Source organism: Leptonotus elevatus, chromosome 6, assembly GCF_054856555.1.
Source record: "Leptonotus elevatus isolate MCC_2025b chromosome 6, RoL_Lele_1.0, whole genome shotgun sequence".
NCBI lineage: Eukaryota > Metazoa > Chordata > Actinopteri > Syngnathiformes > Syngnathidae > Leptonotus > Leptonotus elevatus.
Genome location: NC_141244.1, coordinates 7867393 through 7887503, shown reverse-complemented (window position 1 = coordinate 7887503; position 20111 = coordinate 7867393). Strand labels below are relative to the sequence as shown.

Sequence of the window (20111 nt, the reverse complement as noted above, 5' to 3'; positions counted from 1 at the left end):
TTCATCTACGGCAAACGTCTTTGCCAAGTCCAAAGCCTGTCTTTGTAAAAAGTTGGGGAAAGGAAGAGACACACGGTAACGCAACACAAGACGGCTACATAGGCAGGAATTTATTTTTCTTTTTTAGATATTTGTCAGTTTCCTACCTGTTTGGCTGAGTTGTGAGGTGCTCCGGCTCTTGCGTGACATGCCAACCATGGCCTGCATTTTGGCACCAATGCTGGAGCGCCTCTTCTTGTCGTCGGTGCCTACCGTGCCCACCGCCGTGTCCGACTGGCTGCCGTCTGTCTTTTCCAGGTTACACATGTCGCCGCTGATGCTGGTGCTCTTCGTCATGTTCACGCCGCCCGACGAGCCCATCTGCCTGTTTTTCATTTTGGATGCAAAGTCACTGTCAGCCACCACCATTGACAGGGGGAGGCAGGAGAGAACAGAGAAGAGAAAACAGGCCAAAGGACAGGAAGAGGCCAGTGGGGAGGATGTGATAAGAGAGAAGAGGGAGACAGAAAGTGAAGGAAAGGATGACAGGAGAGTGAGAGGAGATGGGAAGGTGTGGGGTAAAAAGGAGAAAAGGACAGAGTTCAGGTACAGGAATTCATGACTTACAGTATAGAAGACTTACGGGCTCAGCGTGTATCGGCATGCAAAAAGACTGCTTGTGTGTAGCAAATTGTCACGTTTTAGGGCTGGGTATCGCCAATAACCTCGTGATACGATACGTATTGCGATACACGTGTATCCCGAAACATGACCTTCAAGGCGATACGTACTCTAATATTTTCATTACTTTGCATACATTTTGGTGATAGTCTGATATGTTTTTTTCCAAGGCCGATATCGATACTGATTATTAGTAGTCCAGCAGACTGATAATCGATATTTCAAGCCAATATTCATTTGCAATAGTACATCAATTTTAGCGTAAAAAACAAACAAAAAATATTTTCATTTTAAACAAAGAATTGACAGCCTTGTTAAAATTATTTTAAAAAATCGCAAAATAAATAAATAAATAAATAAACAAACAAAAAAGCGAGCTTCCAGGTCTCTAAAGTTTTCTACTGCAAGTAGTTTTCCAAAGTTTCAATATACCAGTAATTTCTTTATTTTTTATTTTTTTTAAATAAAAAGTGTAGGGAGTTCCCAGTGTTCCCAGCATATTTTTTTATAAAGTTGAAGGTAAATAAATCCATACATGAAACGTTTCCAGTATCTCACTGAGCGACAAATGCATGCGAATGTAGCTAATTTGCCGTTTTCGTCAGGGTTTGAAAAAGATTTCAAAAAATCTTTGCAGACGGTGAAAAATTGTCTGAATAAGTTTGAAATGTCTTTGTGACAAGTAAAAACAGTCTGTAAACATCTTACAAATCCTGATGAAAAGCCTAAATTCGCTACATTTGAAAGCATTCACTGCTCATATTTTTATTATGCTGGATGGCAAAAACATTTTCTTCTTTAAATGTTAGCAGCACTTCCGGTTTACCGCAAGCACCGTGCCTGTGAAATATTGATTCAGACACTTGTACAAGTTGCAACAATCTATTCCCCAAACGATTTATTTTAGCACACCACTATTTCAAGTCAGAAAGTTGATTTTGAAAACTAAGATTCAAATAAAATGAAAGCATAGAAAGTATGTGAAAATCAAAATGTATTGCTTGTCGTCGCTACTCAAAAAGTAAGGACTTTACTTTGAAGAGACAACATGGCAGATTGTGTGATATGAAAGATTCAAGACAACCCTTAAGTTTGTGTTAAATTGGTTCTATCAGCTGCTCTTTTAAAACTCAATGGGGTGTTTTTAAAATCTTCAAATGTTCAAACAGCATTTCAACAAATCTGTAGCAACATCATGTGGTTTACCAGACTGACATTTTTCAGTTTATCCACATAGCATAAAGGTAAAAACTAAAAGTGGGTGCCGGTTTATATTTGAGATCTCTTGTTATATCATACACTGATCTGTACTTTGGTCTGACATGAGAGTTAATTGTCAAGTGGAGGGCTTCCTATCTAGGCCACATCCCAAATTAAGATCTTATTTTAGCTCATCCAGTTATGTTATATTTAAGAGACAAATTATATTTTGTGTCAAGGGGTTTGCATCGCTGATGAGATGAATTATATGTAGAACTTGATCTACTTCTCACGATTCATAATGTTTTAACCTTTGCTGCCTTTTGAAGAGAATTTAAGGTGTCACATGTAGTTTGATGGTCAATGCTATCAATTACTCAAACTGGGCTCTGCAAAATCTGCTCTATTATATAAATATGTACTATGTTAAGATCATTCAAACTGGAAAAAGTCTTATCCTATCATACTATGCGTCTGTGAAACTATATAGACTGTAACTGAGGATTGCTTTTTTCTAGATCTCATTTTGGTTTCCTGCTGCTGGTGCAATTAGACAGATGTCCGCACTGTGGACAACACAGCGACTTGCTCTGCATTTTAAAACTGTTTATGTTGGTGCCCGACGCCGTGCAGATGGGTTCTGCTGTGGATCAGTCTACCCGCTATACATAAATATTGAATACTTGGCATGGCACAGTGCATTGGATTAATTAATCCAGCCCGGAGATTTCAGGGGCACAAGATGGGAAATTGTTGGGAGGGGTATTGGCAAAGGCTGACATGGCTTTGCAGCACAATCAGAAGCTTTCATGCACACGGCCATGTTCGATAAAAAATATGGAGTGGTTGAATAAAACAGGAAACACTGTCCCGCATACATTGTCTATACCAGTGGTTTTAAAATGTGTTTGTACCTCTGTTCAAATGCCAGGATTTTGTGATATAAAAAAAATAGACTAAGATAACTGTTTTCCCCCATTAATGTAACATATAAACTCATAGAAATTTGGAGCTATTTCTTCATATAAAGCTTCCTTAGAGAAGGTGGAGGGAATTAAAAACAGTTCCATATATCTGTCAATGTTAGCATCTTCAGTTTTCTGTGAGAAAGCAAAAATAAATAAGTAAAATTGTCATGAAAAGCCTACTAGAACAACACAATTTTATGTGGGATTAATCAGAACTGATTTAAATGGTGGCAGATGTGTGCCGACTCCCATTTAATATGAATTTGAATGTGGCGGGCTAATACTGCCACATCACAGTTATAAGAGGGTGTGTACAACCACATTATTTCAATTGATAATTTTAGCTTTCCCTCTACACTTTCCCTTTTCCCTTATGAAGATAAAAAAAAAAAAGACTTGTACAGGTTATAGGTCACATTACGGTGGAAAATTTCAGATTTAAGGCTCTTAGTGCTTGTCTTGTTAACTACAATAATCTGACCAGTTAATGGGGTTTATATGTATATATAACCAATCCCCCCCCCCCCCCCACAAATATAACTTTTTCTTTGTTCTTTAGACGAGCTGTTGTTGAAATGGTGTGGATAGACAAAGGTTTAAGTAAACATTTCCCCCTAAAGTCCCTGTCCTTGAAAACACTGGCCTTTACTCTTACCTGAATGAACCGTTACCAAGGCAACAAAATTGGTGAAAAAGATTTGAAGATGAGACCCGAGATGTAAAAGCGCAAATGGAAACCATAATTCATCTTGGAGGCAACTGCACACACTGTGTGAGTGCATATGTTGGTGTGTTGGTGTTTTGCGTCTGTGAAACAGAAGTTCTCATAAGACTAAAAACACAATTGGCTCTTATGGTGTTTGCACACCAAGCCATGTGAGCAGGCCCATTTAATGCGCAGTAGATGTGTATTTACACTGTGACCTGAATACATAGGGGATGAGTCACTAGTAAATGTACCTTGTAGCGATGTTTCTGTTCAATCACTCGCTTCAGTGCTTTCATGGTTTGAGCATGGCTGAGCAATGAACAAACATTTTATCATTTGAGTCAAGCTGCATCTTCCTTTAAGTATCCAGTTCTGTCTCGTTTCAGCAATTGAAAAATTGATCTTAAGGCTCTGAATGACTCATATAGTTTGTGCTTAAGGTAGGGCAGGCTAACGTGAGCGTTAATATGGCAGACAACTCGACTCCGAAGTGGCACAAATTCATATATAACAACATTTTCGCTGCTTACCAAAATCATGACACCATCGCGAATGACTGTGTCCCAAAAAAGGACACGGAAGAAGGTAACGGCCAGATGTGGACTATTTACAAAGTGTTGCTAGTCTGTCGTGTGTCTGTGCCTTGGGCACTCTATCATCAATAATGTAATAGACTCAATCAGTGGTCATTTGATAGAGGAGTTATCAAAGTTTGATTGAGTGTCAACTTCAACGCTGCGGTTTCGTAATCCTTCCGGCGCCATTCAATTGTTAAGAGAGGTGCTCCAGGCCTCGCTCTCTGCATTTGGCCAGCCAGATCCTCGGACCTCATTGTGTGTGAATTTTTAGGGCATTTTATAAAATATTTGACCGATCTGCAAACGAAATCCTTACCAATCAATTTCTTCACTGATTTGTTTATAAATATGTGCAGTACAATGTATTAAAAAGTTAAAGTTCAAATTCCGTATGTTTTTAGTAACAACTGCTCAAAGTTGAGGTACCAAATACTGATTTTCAAAAAATCTAAAATGTTCTGTTTGGCCTTGGGTATCTTGCGAGGGGTCAAACTAGGGTTTTTTCATGATTCTGAGTTGATTGCAATCATGTATTTTTCACCAAAACAATTCCTTGGTTGAAGAAAGGCCATGCCCACGCTCATGTCCAAAATTCAAAAGTAGCTTTATTTGTAGTCACAAGTAGTCACAAGTGCTGACCACTTCAGGATCAATCTCTTGGTCTTCTCTAGACTCACCACCATCTTGACTACAATTCTTGCATGAAATTCCTTTACAGAGTCTACTTGCACATGCTGAGATGCACTTAACACCATTCCTCTTACAGAACTGCACCACAGGTTGTTATAATCTCCATTGCAGTTGCAGCTTGTGAACTGCAGTAGCTCGTTAGGAGCCATGGGGTCTAGTGTTGGAACTGGCTCATAGCAATGTACACCTAATGTCCATCTATAGCTCAGCAATGGGAAGAAATGTGATGGTGTTTATCCTTGTCCTTGTTCTGTTGGTGAATGGAAGAATCTTCACTTCAGCTACTCTCAGGATCTTAGCTTTGTCAAGCGCCTTCAACTTCACTCTGTTGTTTGGGGATCTGGTAAAGATGGTGCCGGAGAGGTTATTTTGATCCAAGCCAATAAATGGCAAGAAGTGTTTCCCTGAATAGAGACCATGTTTGAATCAATATAGTCTCAGGCAAATTGGATCAATACATTGGTTGTTTACCCAACCTCCATGGCCTCCATGACCACCCGATTGTCATGGCTAGTTTCACTTCCACTGGCTCTCGTAAATGATAGATCCTCAAGCACAGAGTCAACCACAACCTCATCATCAATCTACTCATCAGTTTCTTCCACAGTGGTATAAAGAGTACCAGACGTGTCTTGGATGCCATCTCCATTCCTGTTATTGAGGAAGCAGTATTTGTAGCTTTGTGCCTCAGAATACGGCTATGTGTATCCTAGCCTGTGTAACTTGTTGAGCATCCATTTTAACTCAAATCTATGATCAAGTTGTATGGCAAGGCCCATCTGGTATCCCAAAACTCCTGATCGAGGCCAACAGCCCTTTATGAAGTTCTGCCCCCAAATGGCTACTCTTTCATCGGTCTTCACCATTGGCCTCAGGAACAACTGAAGACTCTCAGGAACAAGAACCTGTTTACTCTGGATGGCAGTCATACTGTGTGCTGTGGGGTATGACTTTGGGTCTAGAACTCTAGATCGACCATGGTGATGTCATTGCATATCAACTTCAGTGCAGTCTTTATGATTTGTGTCTTCTCATCTCCATAATGAAAATTAGCATGGCGCTCTCGCAGAATGTTGCTGTGTCATCTTTGAGGCTGAGCACATCTACCCTTCTCTCCTGTGATGTGAAATACAAGGTGGCACAGAATTTATCTTGGAGTTTATTTTTTAACCAATACTTTGAATAACGAAGGCTCTTATCTGGTGATGGATCAAACTGCTGTAGCTTTACGTGGACTTGGTCAAGACTCATCACCCCATGCTCGAGTTCTGAGTCTAACCTATCTCAAAATAACAAAAACAGCCTCTTGTTCAATAATTTTCTTTTGTCTTCTCTTTTTCCTCTAACTTGGAGTAATGGCTACCAGCTCAGTGGCCTTTTGGTAGAGTGTCTGCCCTGAGACTTGGAGATCGTGGGTTCAATCCCCGACCGAGTCATACCAAAGACTATAAAAAAACAAAATAAATGGGACCCATTTTGGCTCCCTGCTTGACATTCAGCATTAAGGGTTAGAATTGGGAGATTAGATCACCAAATGATTCCCGAGCGCAACCCACTTAGGTGGGTGTGACAATCAGTGGTACTTTAACTTTGTTTCAAAATGAGTTTTGCAGCGCAAATGGTACAGGGTTTATTTCTGCCACAAGGTCATTGATCCCTTCCAGATGTCAAACAACTTCAGTGCCCCAGTCATCCTCGCGACTGCTGTCTTCCGCAAGCTTGCCTTCAGTATATCTGCAGCCGAATTATCTGGCACTCTCCATGTCTTTCTCGCTTCCTCTGGATCTGCAGATCTGTGCAGGTTGGTTGCAAAGAATGCATGCATTCTTGTACAGAAGCTGAACGGACCGAGAGCGAGAACGGTGGGTATGGCTGTTTTTCCATAAACGAATGATTTTTGCAAAAAATACATTATTGCAATCAACTCAGAATCATGAAAAAAACCTAGTTTGACACCTCACAAGATACCCAAGGCCAAACAGAACATTTGAGATTTTTTTGAAAATCAGTATCAACTTTGAGCAGTTGTTACTAAAAAACATACAGGATTTGAACTTCAACAACGGAGCACTTGTAAAACATGAAATAAAAACTTGAAGTACAACACGTGTCCAAGCTAGACTTTTCTATTGTTTTTTAGATATTGTGTGATTATTTTGGCATATTTTTTTAAATCACCCAGTACATTGATAGCACTCTTGACATTGACAAAAAAAAAGTAAACCTCAGTAAAATCGGTTGAGAAATGAGCATTTCATGACTTAATTTCAATGTCCATACAATGCCTTTGATGGGAACGTGGACGTCCCCAACATGGCCGACATGTATGTACGTCAGTTAGCTGGCTGCTACAGCGCACTGGCATATACATTCTTCATATCTACGGTTCCAATGAAGGCTTGAGTGTGTACAGCCAAAACTGTTAGTGAGGTAAGAGAACTTCTCTTTGAACAAGAACAAAAAAAGCAAAGTGTCTGAATGAAGGAATCCCAATTTCTCAAATCACAAGGCAGACACATTTTTTAGGTCAAATACCATGAAAGAAAACAACAACAATATTTGCTAAAATAAATTAGAACAGAAATAAAGCATTCTTTTATTTTATGTCCCCCCCCGAAAAATGGAGAAAAACGATAACACCTTTAACATATTTTGTTGAACAAGCTATCGGCAATCACTAAGATCAACCAAATTCAAAGTCTTGCAGCTGTCTCAGGATTGAAAGGTGCCTTAAACAGCTGGTTCCATTTCTTTCCACATAGGTTCAATCGGATTTGGATCAGGGATTAGGGCCATTTAAGAATAGCCCCATGTTTTGTTCTTAGCTATTTTGGAGTATTTGGGGTCATTATCCTGTTGGAGGACCCATAAATTGCAGCTGAGACAGATTTGGGACAATGGGAAGCACATTTTTGCCCCAGATTAGCATGTTGACATATTCTGAAGAGCCCAGATCTAAATCTGAAGAGAACGGTCTGAATTCAGCCCTCAAACCTGCAACCGCTTGAGCTGTTTATGCAAGTGGTTGGCCAAAATACCTGCTTGACAGGTGGCACAACCTTCATTGACTTACATAAGCTGTTTGTTTGTAGTGTCAGGATTAGTCATATGACAATGATTAATTATCATCTGACAGGCTTTGGTTTAGAAATATATAAACCCATGCTGGTAGTGATTGTTTTCTGAAAAACTGCAATTTTACACTCAAACATCTCTGTGTAGACATAATTTCACCAGGACATTTTCTTTGAACGTACGTACAGTAACTACGTATTTTAATATGTGTGTATTCCATATGAATGACTGTACTGTATGTCATGGTGAAACTAACAGTTACCATATGATGATTAAAGCTGGACAACTTGTGTGGTTTCTGAAAAAGCACAAATTGCAGTAATTTGTGGCCCAAATGTATACTGTAGCTGTCATGAAGGACACTGTTTGCAGTCTGTTAAAAGGAGGCTCATCCAGCTCACTTTCAGTCAAGTCTTCAAATTCGGTTTGAAAACAAAATGGTGTGATAAAGATGTTCCTCTAGAATTAATTTGTGTTCATAAACATTTTTGCTCTTTCCTGAAAGTGAACTGACGGGCAATAATAATGGTTGGAGTATTGCTGGAAATTAAGTTTGGGTGATTTGGGGGAATGTTGGGGTGTGTTGTGGAAAATGGAAGTGGCTGGCAAACAGTAAGACTGAGGCATTGGGACAAAACACTCACATTACACTGAGCAGCACAGACACACAGTGAAGCAACACAGTGCAGCCATCAAGTAAAACAAGAGTCAACTGTCTATAATCCATCTGAACAAAGGAAAACATTCTCTCTGCTTTTCACTCTTTCATTCTAAAATGTGTATTACTTGTGTTGATATGTAAAACTCGTTTGGCTTCTGTTGTGAATTCCACTTGATAGTTAGGACAGTGTAGACTTTCTCTAGAACTATAAATACATGTGCTCTGATATGGTCTTGACTTTTTATTTCTGTCAAATAGGAATACTCTCATGTGACCAGAATAAAGGGGCCATTGTTGATTGTACTGTACTCAAAATAACTAGGCTCCTTGCTCTGACAAAATTTTTAATTTTAAAACGATTGTTTGAGAATTAGTGAAATGTCAATCAATTTAACAGCAAACTGCAGAGAGCTGACAGATCTACATACACACATTATATAGATATGGAGGGTTGAGGTTACTTTGGGAGTCTTCCAATAACATGAAAGACTGATCTGAGTGCTCTCTCTTGGTTTCTCTCTGGTTGACTTGTAAACGGGCATGTTTCTAACATACTGGTGTTAGTAATATTTATTTGTAGAGGTGGGCATTCCATCAATATTGACAAAAGGTCCGTCAATCCGTCAAAGACGGACGTCCATTTTGTTGACAATTAACGGTTGACAGGCAACTTAGAAAAACTGACGGGCTAAGCATTGCCAGAAGTGAGTTTTCGCCCGTCAGCCATCAATAATCGGGTCAGTACTATCGGATCTGGGCATTCCATCAATGACAGAATGCCCATTTCGCTGACGAATGACGGAAACACTGATGGTCACCTACTTTGCTGACGCACCGCAGAGTACTTGCTTTCCTGCTTTTGCTGTTCTTCAGTAAACAAGTAAATTTACACTTACCAGGTAACTTCCTCGCACACCATTCTCTCTCTTCTGGCCTAATTGTCTCAATGCTAATAGCCAGTCATGTTGTAGAGCTCACGTGATGACAAACTGCACTGATAATGTTTCCTTCGTCCTTACTGGTACATTAATGTAAGCATTAGTTTAGTGCTCAGTTCACTTATCTGACATCAGGCACATTGTTAGGCAGCTAAGGGTCCTTCGGTGCGCCATTTTAAGTCAGGCAGGTTATTAAACAGCTAAGGGTCCACATACTATATATGGTGACAATAGTGACAATAGTGAGGAAAAACATAGTAACATAACAATCTCAAGCGGACTGAATGAATGTGAAGCTTCGTAAATCGTAGTTGAGCTATCATTAAAACTATATTGTTCCGTCTATATTGTTCCGCTCTTTGACTTGAGTGCTCATGTGGATGAGGTGCTCCAGCAAAGCCCCCGTTGACGGACTGATGATTGACGGAGTGCGCTCATGAAATTTACTGTCGGTCCTAAAATTTTACGCGAAAGCCTGTTTGAAATAACATTAACGGATTGATGGATTGACGATTACAGTTTGATTCGGTTTGAAATAATTTGATGATTGATGATGACGAAAGGGTGTTCCGGCTGTTGACGAATGACGGAAGCACAACATTCATTGACGTGCCCACCTCTGTTTAGTTGGCTGTTTTGTTATCCATGCCTTCATTATAGCTTCAACACCATTAAAGAAGCATGCACAATGGTGACGCTTCACATAAAAGTGAAATTGATGTTTATATTGATTAGTAGTAGTCTACAGCTAGAGGCTGCCACGCTTGTTACCTGAGGTCAGTCTCTGAGATACTCCTCTGGTGCAAGTCGTCTTCTTTCATCAGCATTTCTTCATGATGCAGCTCGTCTTTGTCTACTTTGTCCCCTAATCCCTTTCTCTCTCCCTTTGCCATCCCCTCTTTATTGACCCTTGTCCCTTCACCTCTCTTGCCTGTCTCTTCCTCTTCTAGTACTTCAACTAAATGCTCATCCCCCTCCCGCGACTGGCTCCTTGATCGCAAATGGCTGTAGACGGAGACAGAAGCAAGACAGAACATGCACAGCAGAAAGAAAACCAAACAAAAACATGAGAAGTGTCAAGTGACAAAAATAAAGCCAAACACACTGAACTATTGCAGCCAAGATCAAAAGCAGACAGAGCAATAACAGAAGACAGAAATGCCAACCTACTGCTGAGTGTCATGCAAGATGTTCGTTTATAAATCAGATACAGGAAACACCAAAATGATGCAATGTCTTGTGATTATTTCACCAATTATGACCAGTTGTGGACAAGCTTCTCCCACAGCTTAAAAGCAGCAGAGTTCAAACATTTGGTTCCAGATTTTTCTACAACAGAGCCAAACCTGAACTCATTGGGGTGAGAAAATGGCACAGTATGCTATCTTGTGCATTTTCCTCTTGGGCTCAACCAGGTGCAAACAATTTCAGTGTTGAAAATGTCTGGACATGGGAACCTATACAGGAATAAAACATTTCAGCTGTGGGGGATTTGTCCACTCGTGAAAACAAGACATTGGGGGTATATTGAAAAAAAACGTTCAATCTTCCCTGAAAGAGGTCATCTTACCGGATCTTGCGGTTTCCTTGTGGCCTTTCAGACTGGACAGACATGTAGCTCGTGCTGCTGAACCGAGAGGCGCTACTGGTTCTCGACACAGCGGACACGTCGCTAACATCACTGTCTGATGATTTGGCGGACAGGTTATCTGAACCCCGTGGATCTCTGCCGGAATGCTGTTCAGAGAAGAAAACAGGTTATAGTCTTTCTGTCATTAGGATAGACCAGAACAACTGAACATTTGTATGGTCTTCCAAGTACACCATGTTGCGTTTGAAGAGCAGCCACCCTCGATCAGGGTGTGCCATGCTTCAGGGAAAGGCAAACATACTCCATGCGCAGAAAGAAAAATGTTTCTATTAAACAGAACGAGGTGGTGCAGTATAAAACAAATGTTTGTGGCAGTTGACACCCAATTTGTCGTGCCTACTATTCCCTCCAACAACAAATGGGTGCAACGATATCTAAACCTCATGATTTCATTTCATTAAATGAAACAGTTTGACACTTTAGGATTCATTAGCCTTGGCGGAACTCTTCACTCAACTCAGTAGCATTCTTAAGTTAGCCCCTCTATTCATTTTCCATACTGCTACTCATGATTATTATTATTTTTTAATTTATTTGATCTATTAATACTGTGCAGTGTTTCCCACACCATGTTAATACTTGGGTGGGCCACCGAAGTAAATTGGCTACCACCCAAGAAGTTTTCAAGAAAATTTATTAAAAATGTATTTAAAAAGAAAAGAAAAACATGTCGCGACAGGATATAGCGCATGTAACGTTAGTTTCGCCGTCACTCACTTGTGGATCATGAGGCTAGAGGTTGACGTAGTAACAGGACTGAAACCCACCGCCCTTCCAACCCACCTCCCATCTCTACCGCCGGAGTCCACCCACCCAAGTAGATTTCAAATCTGTGGGAAACACTGCTGTGATTACTTTACATCTACAGTTACAGCTTACCATAAAGTAATTAGAAAGGCTATGGTCTTCATATAAAAAGGCTGTGGGCAAGGATATGGGGGGTAGGTAAGGTGCAGAGTCGGTTGATGTTGGACTGGTGGAAGTAAGATAGATGATTGGCTTATTTTATTGATACGGAAATAAAAATCATAGTGTGCTGCCAAAAATGGCACCTATACTCTTGAGGAGGGGAAGAGGAATCTACGAAGCGAACAACTAAGATGGTGCAACTGCTTAATTTGGATCATGTCGATTTCATGCCAACAGAGACAACATCTGTTTTGTCACTATTTAATTTTATGAAGTTAGAGAGTTGAACTCGATGATTCTGATAAGCAGCAAGTGAGGGAGAAGGGGGGGAAGTGAAATGATGGTTTTTCAGGAGAGTAGAGATTGGTGTCATCTGTGAAGTAATGACAGATAATAAATAATACATTTATCAAAACAGTTTTTTTTAAATGCATGTATTAAAAATGGTGCTGAGGTGGAGGTAAATGATGAAAAGCAGAAGCCCCAGGATAGAGCCTTGGTGCACACCATAAGAATGGGTAGAGAAAATGACTTTTTTTAATTAACTGAGTGCTGTCTTTGAGGTACAAATGAAAGCAGTATAATGCCGATGGAAGATATAGTACTGAGGAGGAGATTATATGAGCTGGTGTCAAAAGCTGCACTCAGGTCAAAGAGGATGAGAATCCAAAGTGAGTCAGCTGTGACAAGGTAATAAGTATTATACTACTATATATACTATAGTACTATTCAAGATATGAAAAACGAGACAAGATAAATACATTCTAAACTTTTCCCATCGTTAATGTAAACTACAAACTGAACATCTCAATTGCAAAAAAATATTTTGGAGATGGAAAGCAAAAATATTAGTAGTAAAATAGTGTACTAATAGTAAAAAAACAAAAATAATTGAGATATTGTGGTTGCACAAGTGTGCACAGCCTCTTACAAATGGGGATTTGACTGTGCTCAGAATTAATATTCAAACTTAAATTGGAGTCAGCATACACCCCACCATTTAAAGTGCTTCTGATTAACCCTAAATAAAGTTCAGTTGGTCTATAGGCTTTTCCTGACATGTTTTCCCCCCCGCTAACACTGACTGGTAAAGTATTTGATATTGTCAATAAATCTGTCCACCTTGCCTCTGTTCAACTTCCAACTGAATAATACAGCCCAAAGCATGATGCTGTCACCGCCATGGTTCACTGTAGGTGGTCTTCTGGTGATGATCAGTGTTGGGTTTGCTCCAAACAAGTCTTTTAAAATTATGGCCACAAACTTCAGTCTTAGTTTTGTCTGATTGTTTTGCATTTTACAACATGCATTGGGGAGACCTCAAGCATGTTTTTGCAAAATGTAACCGGACTTTGATGTTTTTTTTGACAATGTTCTATCACAATACGACTGACCGTCTTGCCACCCTAGCGCATAACCCAAAGGTGAAGACCCTACTCACGAGAGAACCCAGGCAAGCAGGGGAAGAACTTGTAGATTCCAGATTGCAAGGCCCTAGCTGATGGCCTTGTTGGTAAAACACATTCCACCATGCTACCAAAGTGTGTGGATGGTCTTTGAGGAATGTTTATTGTACCGTTGAATTGAGTGTTTAGTGTAGCTACTTAAAAGTCCTGTTTGGAAATTCAGAATGTTGTTTTGTCAATGGAGCTTCCGAGAAGGATATTATTCAACTGACAATTCATAAGCTGGTCTGCTTTTTACAGCACACTGACTGCTTCTAAAGTGAGAGTGTTCATAACACAGACATAAAAGGAAAGCTGGGCAGCGACTCTTGAGTTTATCCCAGACACTTGGGAGACAGCAGGCTGTGGCCAAGCTTTCTAAACATGTCCATGATCACTTTAGAGAGTAGTAAACACTTGACTCTGCAAACTGTCAAAGTCACGTTCCTTTACTTTACAACAGTTGAACCAAAGTACCTAAAGAAAGCACCATTTTTCATTTGCTCTACCTTTAACTCTATCCAGTCATTCAAGTACTACAATTGTGCTACCACTTTCATCTGATCTTTATTACCTTGTAAGCTCTATCTGAACAGCTAGCTACTGATTCCGATGTTCACATATATTTAGTAAGTTGTTAACACACACAGACACAAAAAAAAAAGTCTATAGGCCTTATTAACCTATACAAGGTATTAGTTATTAGTAATTCGAGTTCTTAAACAACATTGTGATGATGATGCTATAATACTCTGTTAAATCCTAGTTATTATAGTATTGTACACTCCTTGAGCTGTCACCTTATTGTGGTGGAGGGGTTTGTAAGTCCTAGAGATCCTGGGAACTCGGTTGTCTTGGGCGTTTTTTCCCCCTGGTAGAGTCACTTAGGGTCAACAGATCATAGGCGAAGGACCACACAAAGCAAGGCTCAGGACCCCCTGGAACCAGGCACAGCTTGAAAAGGAAAATTAAGTTCCTCTTCCCAAAGGCTGACTAACTTCGGGCGGGGCCAAGGTGGTCAATATGTGCTGAGTGGTGGCTGAAGGCGGGAGGGACCACAGACTATAAACCATGGCACCTCTCTGGCAGGGAAGACACCTGAACTGGTATGCAAAGTCAAGAGGTTTGATCTCGATATAGTCAGGCTGGCCTCGACACAAAAGTTTGGGCTCCGGAACTAGGGTTGGACTCTCTTCCAGTGAAAAGGAATCTGATTCATGATTACCCCTTTAAAACATAATTTAGTTACAATTGTCAATGCTGCATTGGATGTCACACCTCTGCAACACTGCATGGATATCAACGACTGGATTAGCAGACCAGGGGGGTGACCTCCCTTCTTAAAAAAGGAGTGTGACGTCAAACTACAGGGGGATCACAAAGTCCTACTGGTCTATTCAGGGGTTGAGAATAGTCCATTGAGAAATCGAACCACATGTGCCCTATCGCAGCAAAGTAGAGGTGTATATTATGTCCATGAATCTCATGTGGAGGTAATTACGGTATATGCAACGCATGTATTACATATTTCATTTTGACATATTTTCACCTTGTGGTAGTCCTGCTCCAGCCGCGAGTCGGAGCCAGCTCCCTGCTTGTACTTGGTCATCTTCATCTTCATCTGCCTGGTCCTCTCCTCCATGTCAATACCTGGGCCGAGAATGACAATTGTCATATGGAGGTCAATATACTAATGAGTAAAATGTATGGCAGCGGCGGGAAAAACTGCAGTGATGGGAGACAAGCTTCTGTTGTGCTATGAGTCACGAGCTATGACAAGGACCAGTCAAATGGGAGAAAGCTGAATGGTCTGCTTGGAAATCATCAAATCTCTTGAGTAAAGAAACAAGCTTTGTAACACATTAAACATTTAAAAATTTTCAGTAGTCATAATCCAAGTGTTAAAACCTGATCTTTACCCCGATGTCCGCAACAATTTCACACCCTTCAGAACATTCTCATTCCTCCCCACCCAAAAAAATCTTTGAAAAAGTTTTCTTAAAATCATAAAAATCACAAAATATGTACTCTCAAACAAGCTACAACAGCACTGAAACCTTCCTAATGGAAGTCACCAGTGACCTCCTTCTCTCTTCCGATCTAAGCTCTCTCACTCTTCCTTCTCAACCTCAGTTCAGCTTAGAATTTCATTGATCACTCGATCTTCCTCTGTCACTTGAAATCAGCTGGCATCATCAACACTGCATTTCTTCTGGTTCACATCATACCTGTTTGACAGATCTACTACATCTCCATGAATAGCAACAAATCCAACAGTATTCCAGTCTTACATGGAGTCCCACAAGGAACAGTGCTCGATCCCATTCTCTTCATATAATACACTAGCTTCATCAGTCAACCACCGTGGTTTAAATTTCTGCTGCTATGCCGACGATACACAGTTGTATGCATTCACCAATTCTCTATAATTCTCTCTGCTCTCACCGACTGCCTTACTGACATAAAAACCGGAATGAATAACAACTTTCTGAATCTAAACTGCAATAAAACGGAATAAATAATCACCACATGACTAGACTTCTGCAAAAGTATTCTCGATGGTCTCCTTTCCACTATGTCCTCCAAAAACTTCAATATGTTCAATATACAGCTATCCGGTTACTCATCTACACATACACCTGCTAAAATGTCTCATTTGTCCTGCTTCCTATATTTGGGATCCACCTTTTGCCTCCAACACCATGAACACACACAGAAGACTCTAGCATTGCACTGTGCGAAGACAGAGCCTTTTCCACCACTGCTTTAAGAGTCTAGAAGTCCCTGCCCCTTGATTTCTAAATTATCTCCTTTAAAACTACACTCCCACCCATTCAAAATCCCCTACAATATATGACCATCCTCCAAGACACTACCCCTCTATTTGTTAGGCTCGCTGCACACCGAACGATGCGGCAAAACTCCAGTTAACACAGGTGCAGTGTGAAGGGTACTGCCACAGGATTTCACAATGGCCGCAAAAAAAAAAATCACGGATACTTTGCTTTGTGGTGATTCAAAATTATCGGTGATTAAAAAATTTAAATTGCTGTTGCAGGATGTGGCGACATCACAAATTATAACCAATAAAAATGCAAGGAAGCTTTCACACAGGTGAAAATTTCCATTTAAGGGTTATAAGCGAGCGAGACACAGCTGACCACCAAGTGCCAGAAATACAGTATATGCAGTACACATATTGTGTTTTACAACAGTAATTAACCATATTTATAATTTCATATCACTGGTGTCGGGTCAAAACCTTCTACCTCCAAAATAGTCACTTTTCAGGAGATGCCAAAAAACTACATGTTAACATTAAATCATCATCAAGAGAGCAAGCCATTTTCAACACCTTAGATTGGTCCATAATTTGTAAAACTGATCCACTGGTCCACACGTATGGACTGACCAAAAGTATGGATTTGTGAAAAAATATAAAATTTGCCAAATTGTGACTTAAGAGGTTTTGGCCCAACGGCAGCGATCGATATGTACTTGTGGGTGAAATAGTAAAGCTTACGGTAAACATAATCGCAAACGGCGTACGTACTGCGATAGTTACATTTCAATTAATGGGAGCGAGCACAGCCTTTCAAAATATCTCCATTTATTCATTTCATTTTCATCTTATTCTTTCATGTCCTCTTTCTGTAGCAACCTGTGTATTTCTTGACTGACAAGTGATACGGTACAACATATTTTAAGAGGAGCCTCAGAACACGATAGGATAGGAATTCTTATGCTAAATTGTCCAATGTGTGGGGGGTGAGTGGCCAGGTTTTGCAATGGCCGGGTCCTAGTAACCTCTTTGTTTGCTGTAAAGTGTTTCAGTATTAAGAAAAGCACTAATCAAATCTGATTCTTATTGTTATTATTATCATTATGAGTATCATCAAAGCCATCTTTCCATTTACTATACCGCTTGTCCTCATTAGCGCCAAGTTTGGGCGTGAGGCGGGGTTTGCACTAGATTTGTCGCAAGCCATTTGCTGAGCAGTCAAACAAAATATAAATTAAATATAAACACACACACGCACACACAACAGAGAAAGGTAAGCAAATGATTATAAAGCAAAATTTCTGAAGAATTAGGTTGCTGTCATTGCAGTTAAAGTCAACTCAGATTTTTCTTCTTATAACACAGAGACAGTCTTATTGATGACTCATTTGCAAGAATATCTGATTTGTGAACATTATTTCTTAAGTTAAATGTAAAAATGTCACAGTACTGTAGATAATGCTTCTTTTTTTAATCTTTGTATCTTCAGCCCTGCAAGTATGTCCAACACTGGGATACAGCAAGTAAATGTAATTCAGAGCATGATCCATATGTTAAGCTGCCTATCACTAGGTTGTATTCTATAAGATGGCTTTTGGTAAATAACTTCAGTCAGACATTTTTGTATGTCACATCTATTAAAAAGCAAACATACATAATTCTATGAATTCACATGGGGAACTGATACATAATCAGCTTCTCATGCATAATTCATAGAATTTGAGTGACTATAATGATTCTAATCAGTATTATTTTTTTCATTTGTGAGGAGAACAGTCCATAGTGTCCCTTTTGAGGAATGTGTGACACTCTCCACATAATATTTTTATTTCATGTTTTATTCTTCCTTTTTTTATGTATACATAAAAGAACAACAAGAGCTGTAACAAGGATCACAATGTTGTGACAATTGGATGATTTTCCTAACTGAAGCCACACAATCTGAATAGTAAAATGACCAGGACAATAAATAGCGAGCAAAGCGTGAAAGACAACAGAGTTCAGTCAAAGTAGATGGCATGGGTAAGCCATGGGGATATGTTGTGGGTGACTGGTGGGCAAGCAGAAAAAGAGAAGGGAGAAGATTATGAAGAAAGGACAGACCTGAGTTCGTCCAACTTGGTGTGGCAGTGTCTTCTGGGATCACATCCAGAATGGACAGACACAGACAGAAAGGAGAGGAAGATGGATGTGAGAGGATGCAAGACGGGGTTGGGGTGAAGTCAGAGGGAGTGTGATAACACCACCGTAACCAGAAAAAAGGCCACTGTTTGGATGGTGAGAAGATAGAGGCTCGGGGAAGGAGGGCACACGACAACAATATGACACAACATTGACAAAACAGCAAACACCCCAAAAAACATACAAACATGCACACAATGCAATAAGAACACAAAAACTCCACCATGGGCATAAAAGCAAAAATAGTGCAAGAAGATGTGAGGTTGTAAGAGGCTTGAGGTAGAAGCGGAGATTTTCATTATTCGATTAACTGGAGAGGAGCAGGAATTGGGGAAGGCTCTGTGCTTTCAAGAGGAAAAAAAGCTGTAATAATAAAGACATGTTAATGCACTGAACCAGACAGAAACTTGAGGCCTTTGAGAGTTGGAGGTGTGAAAGAACGGTGGGTAAGAGGGGAAGGAGAGGTCAATTGAGTCTGTATAGGTCAACTTTGTGAAGTCTAGGGAAAAAAAGCTGTCAAATTATAATTAAAAGACACACAAATAGAAAGCTACAATCAGGAAAGGGCACACGAGCACAAGGGCATTGGGAAATACACCAAGAACGTTGACGGCTAAACACACACAAGCACTAACTCATGAAAGAAAATTATATGACACATCCACTGCCGGCTTTCGGGTTGTTCTTCATTGCCTTTGCATTCTCAGCCAACTTCAACCCTGAAATATTCTGGCAAATATTTGCTTTCCCTTCAGTGAATAAATGCGTTTGAGTCAACAACCAGCTTGTGACTTATTTCCCACAGTTATTGTTTGCTTCACTCCTTTATCTCTTCCTCTGTGTCGCAAAATGACAAAGCAGCAATGACTACAGAAAGGGAAAAGCATTGAGTCTTATCCAGACCTAATTCTTTGGGACAGTTTGCATTAAGCTCATTTGTTAAAAATTCAGGTCAATAATGGAGTGTCACATTAATTAAAATACTTTGCCAGACTTTTGATGTGCCTTAGCAGCTTTCTTTCATCTCTTTGTGCAGGCTTACATCACACAGTTAACGAGAATCAAATAATAATCGCCTCAGCAAGTTAAATTTGAAGTCCTCAAAGACCTCATGAAGTTGAATATAAGATGGTATGAGACGTGTGAGTACTGTATTGATGATATTAAGACTTAACAGATACTACAAATATGATCTATTACCACTTCAAGTAGTCATAGCATTACATGTAACTAGACAAAGTGTAATTTCTGGATAAATTGTGTGGGAATGCTGAAAGCTTTCTCCACAAATAAGAATCCGAATAATATTGTAGCTTGTGGGAATGCTAAGTTTTAGCAGAGTTTTTGATTTACCAACATACTACTATGGGGATGTTCAAAACATTCAATATATTTTTTTTAGATCGATACAAGTTACAACAAGTACTCACCGCTTGAGTAATTAGTGATACCAAGTACTGATACCAGTAGTACTTTTGATACAGAAAAAAATCATACACCAAAAACACACACAAAAAACAATGACGTATTTTTATAGAAAGACCTATTCATGCCAATGTAGCATATTTCCTTAAAATTGCATGAAACTAATGGCAATTTTCTATTCTTCTAATGTTTAGCTCCTAATGGTAAAATGGTATCGGCCTCCAAATACCAATACTTTG

At 39.8% G+C, this 20111-nt stretch overlaps 1 protein-coding gene across 24 annotated transcripts in view; it reads right to left on the bottom strand.

The window, feature by feature from the left end:
* rims2a (regulating synaptic membrane exocytosis 2a) overlaps positions 1–20111 on the bottom strand; it is a 145796-nt gene that overhangs the window by 16965 nt on the left and 108720 nt on the right. For 14 of the 24 annotated variants that reach the window (XM_086079536.1, XM_086079528.1, XM_086079538.1 and 11 more), the window contains 5 exons: positions 18370–18402; positions 15034–15134; positions 11050–11216; positions 10251–10484; positions 147–364 (listed from right to left, as the gene is read on the bottom strand). In XM_086079536.1, the coding sequence (XP_085935662.1) occupies positions 147–364; positions 10251–10484; positions 11050–11216; positions 15034–15134; positions 18370–18402 (753 nt within the window). Of the gene's footprint in view, positions 1–146; positions 392–10250; positions 10485–11049; positions 11217–15033; positions 15135–18369; positions 18403–20111 lie in introns of all 24 variants that reach the window. The other 10 variants (XM_086079539.1, XM_086079552.1, XM_086079553.1 and 7 more) reach the window with 3 other exon arrangements.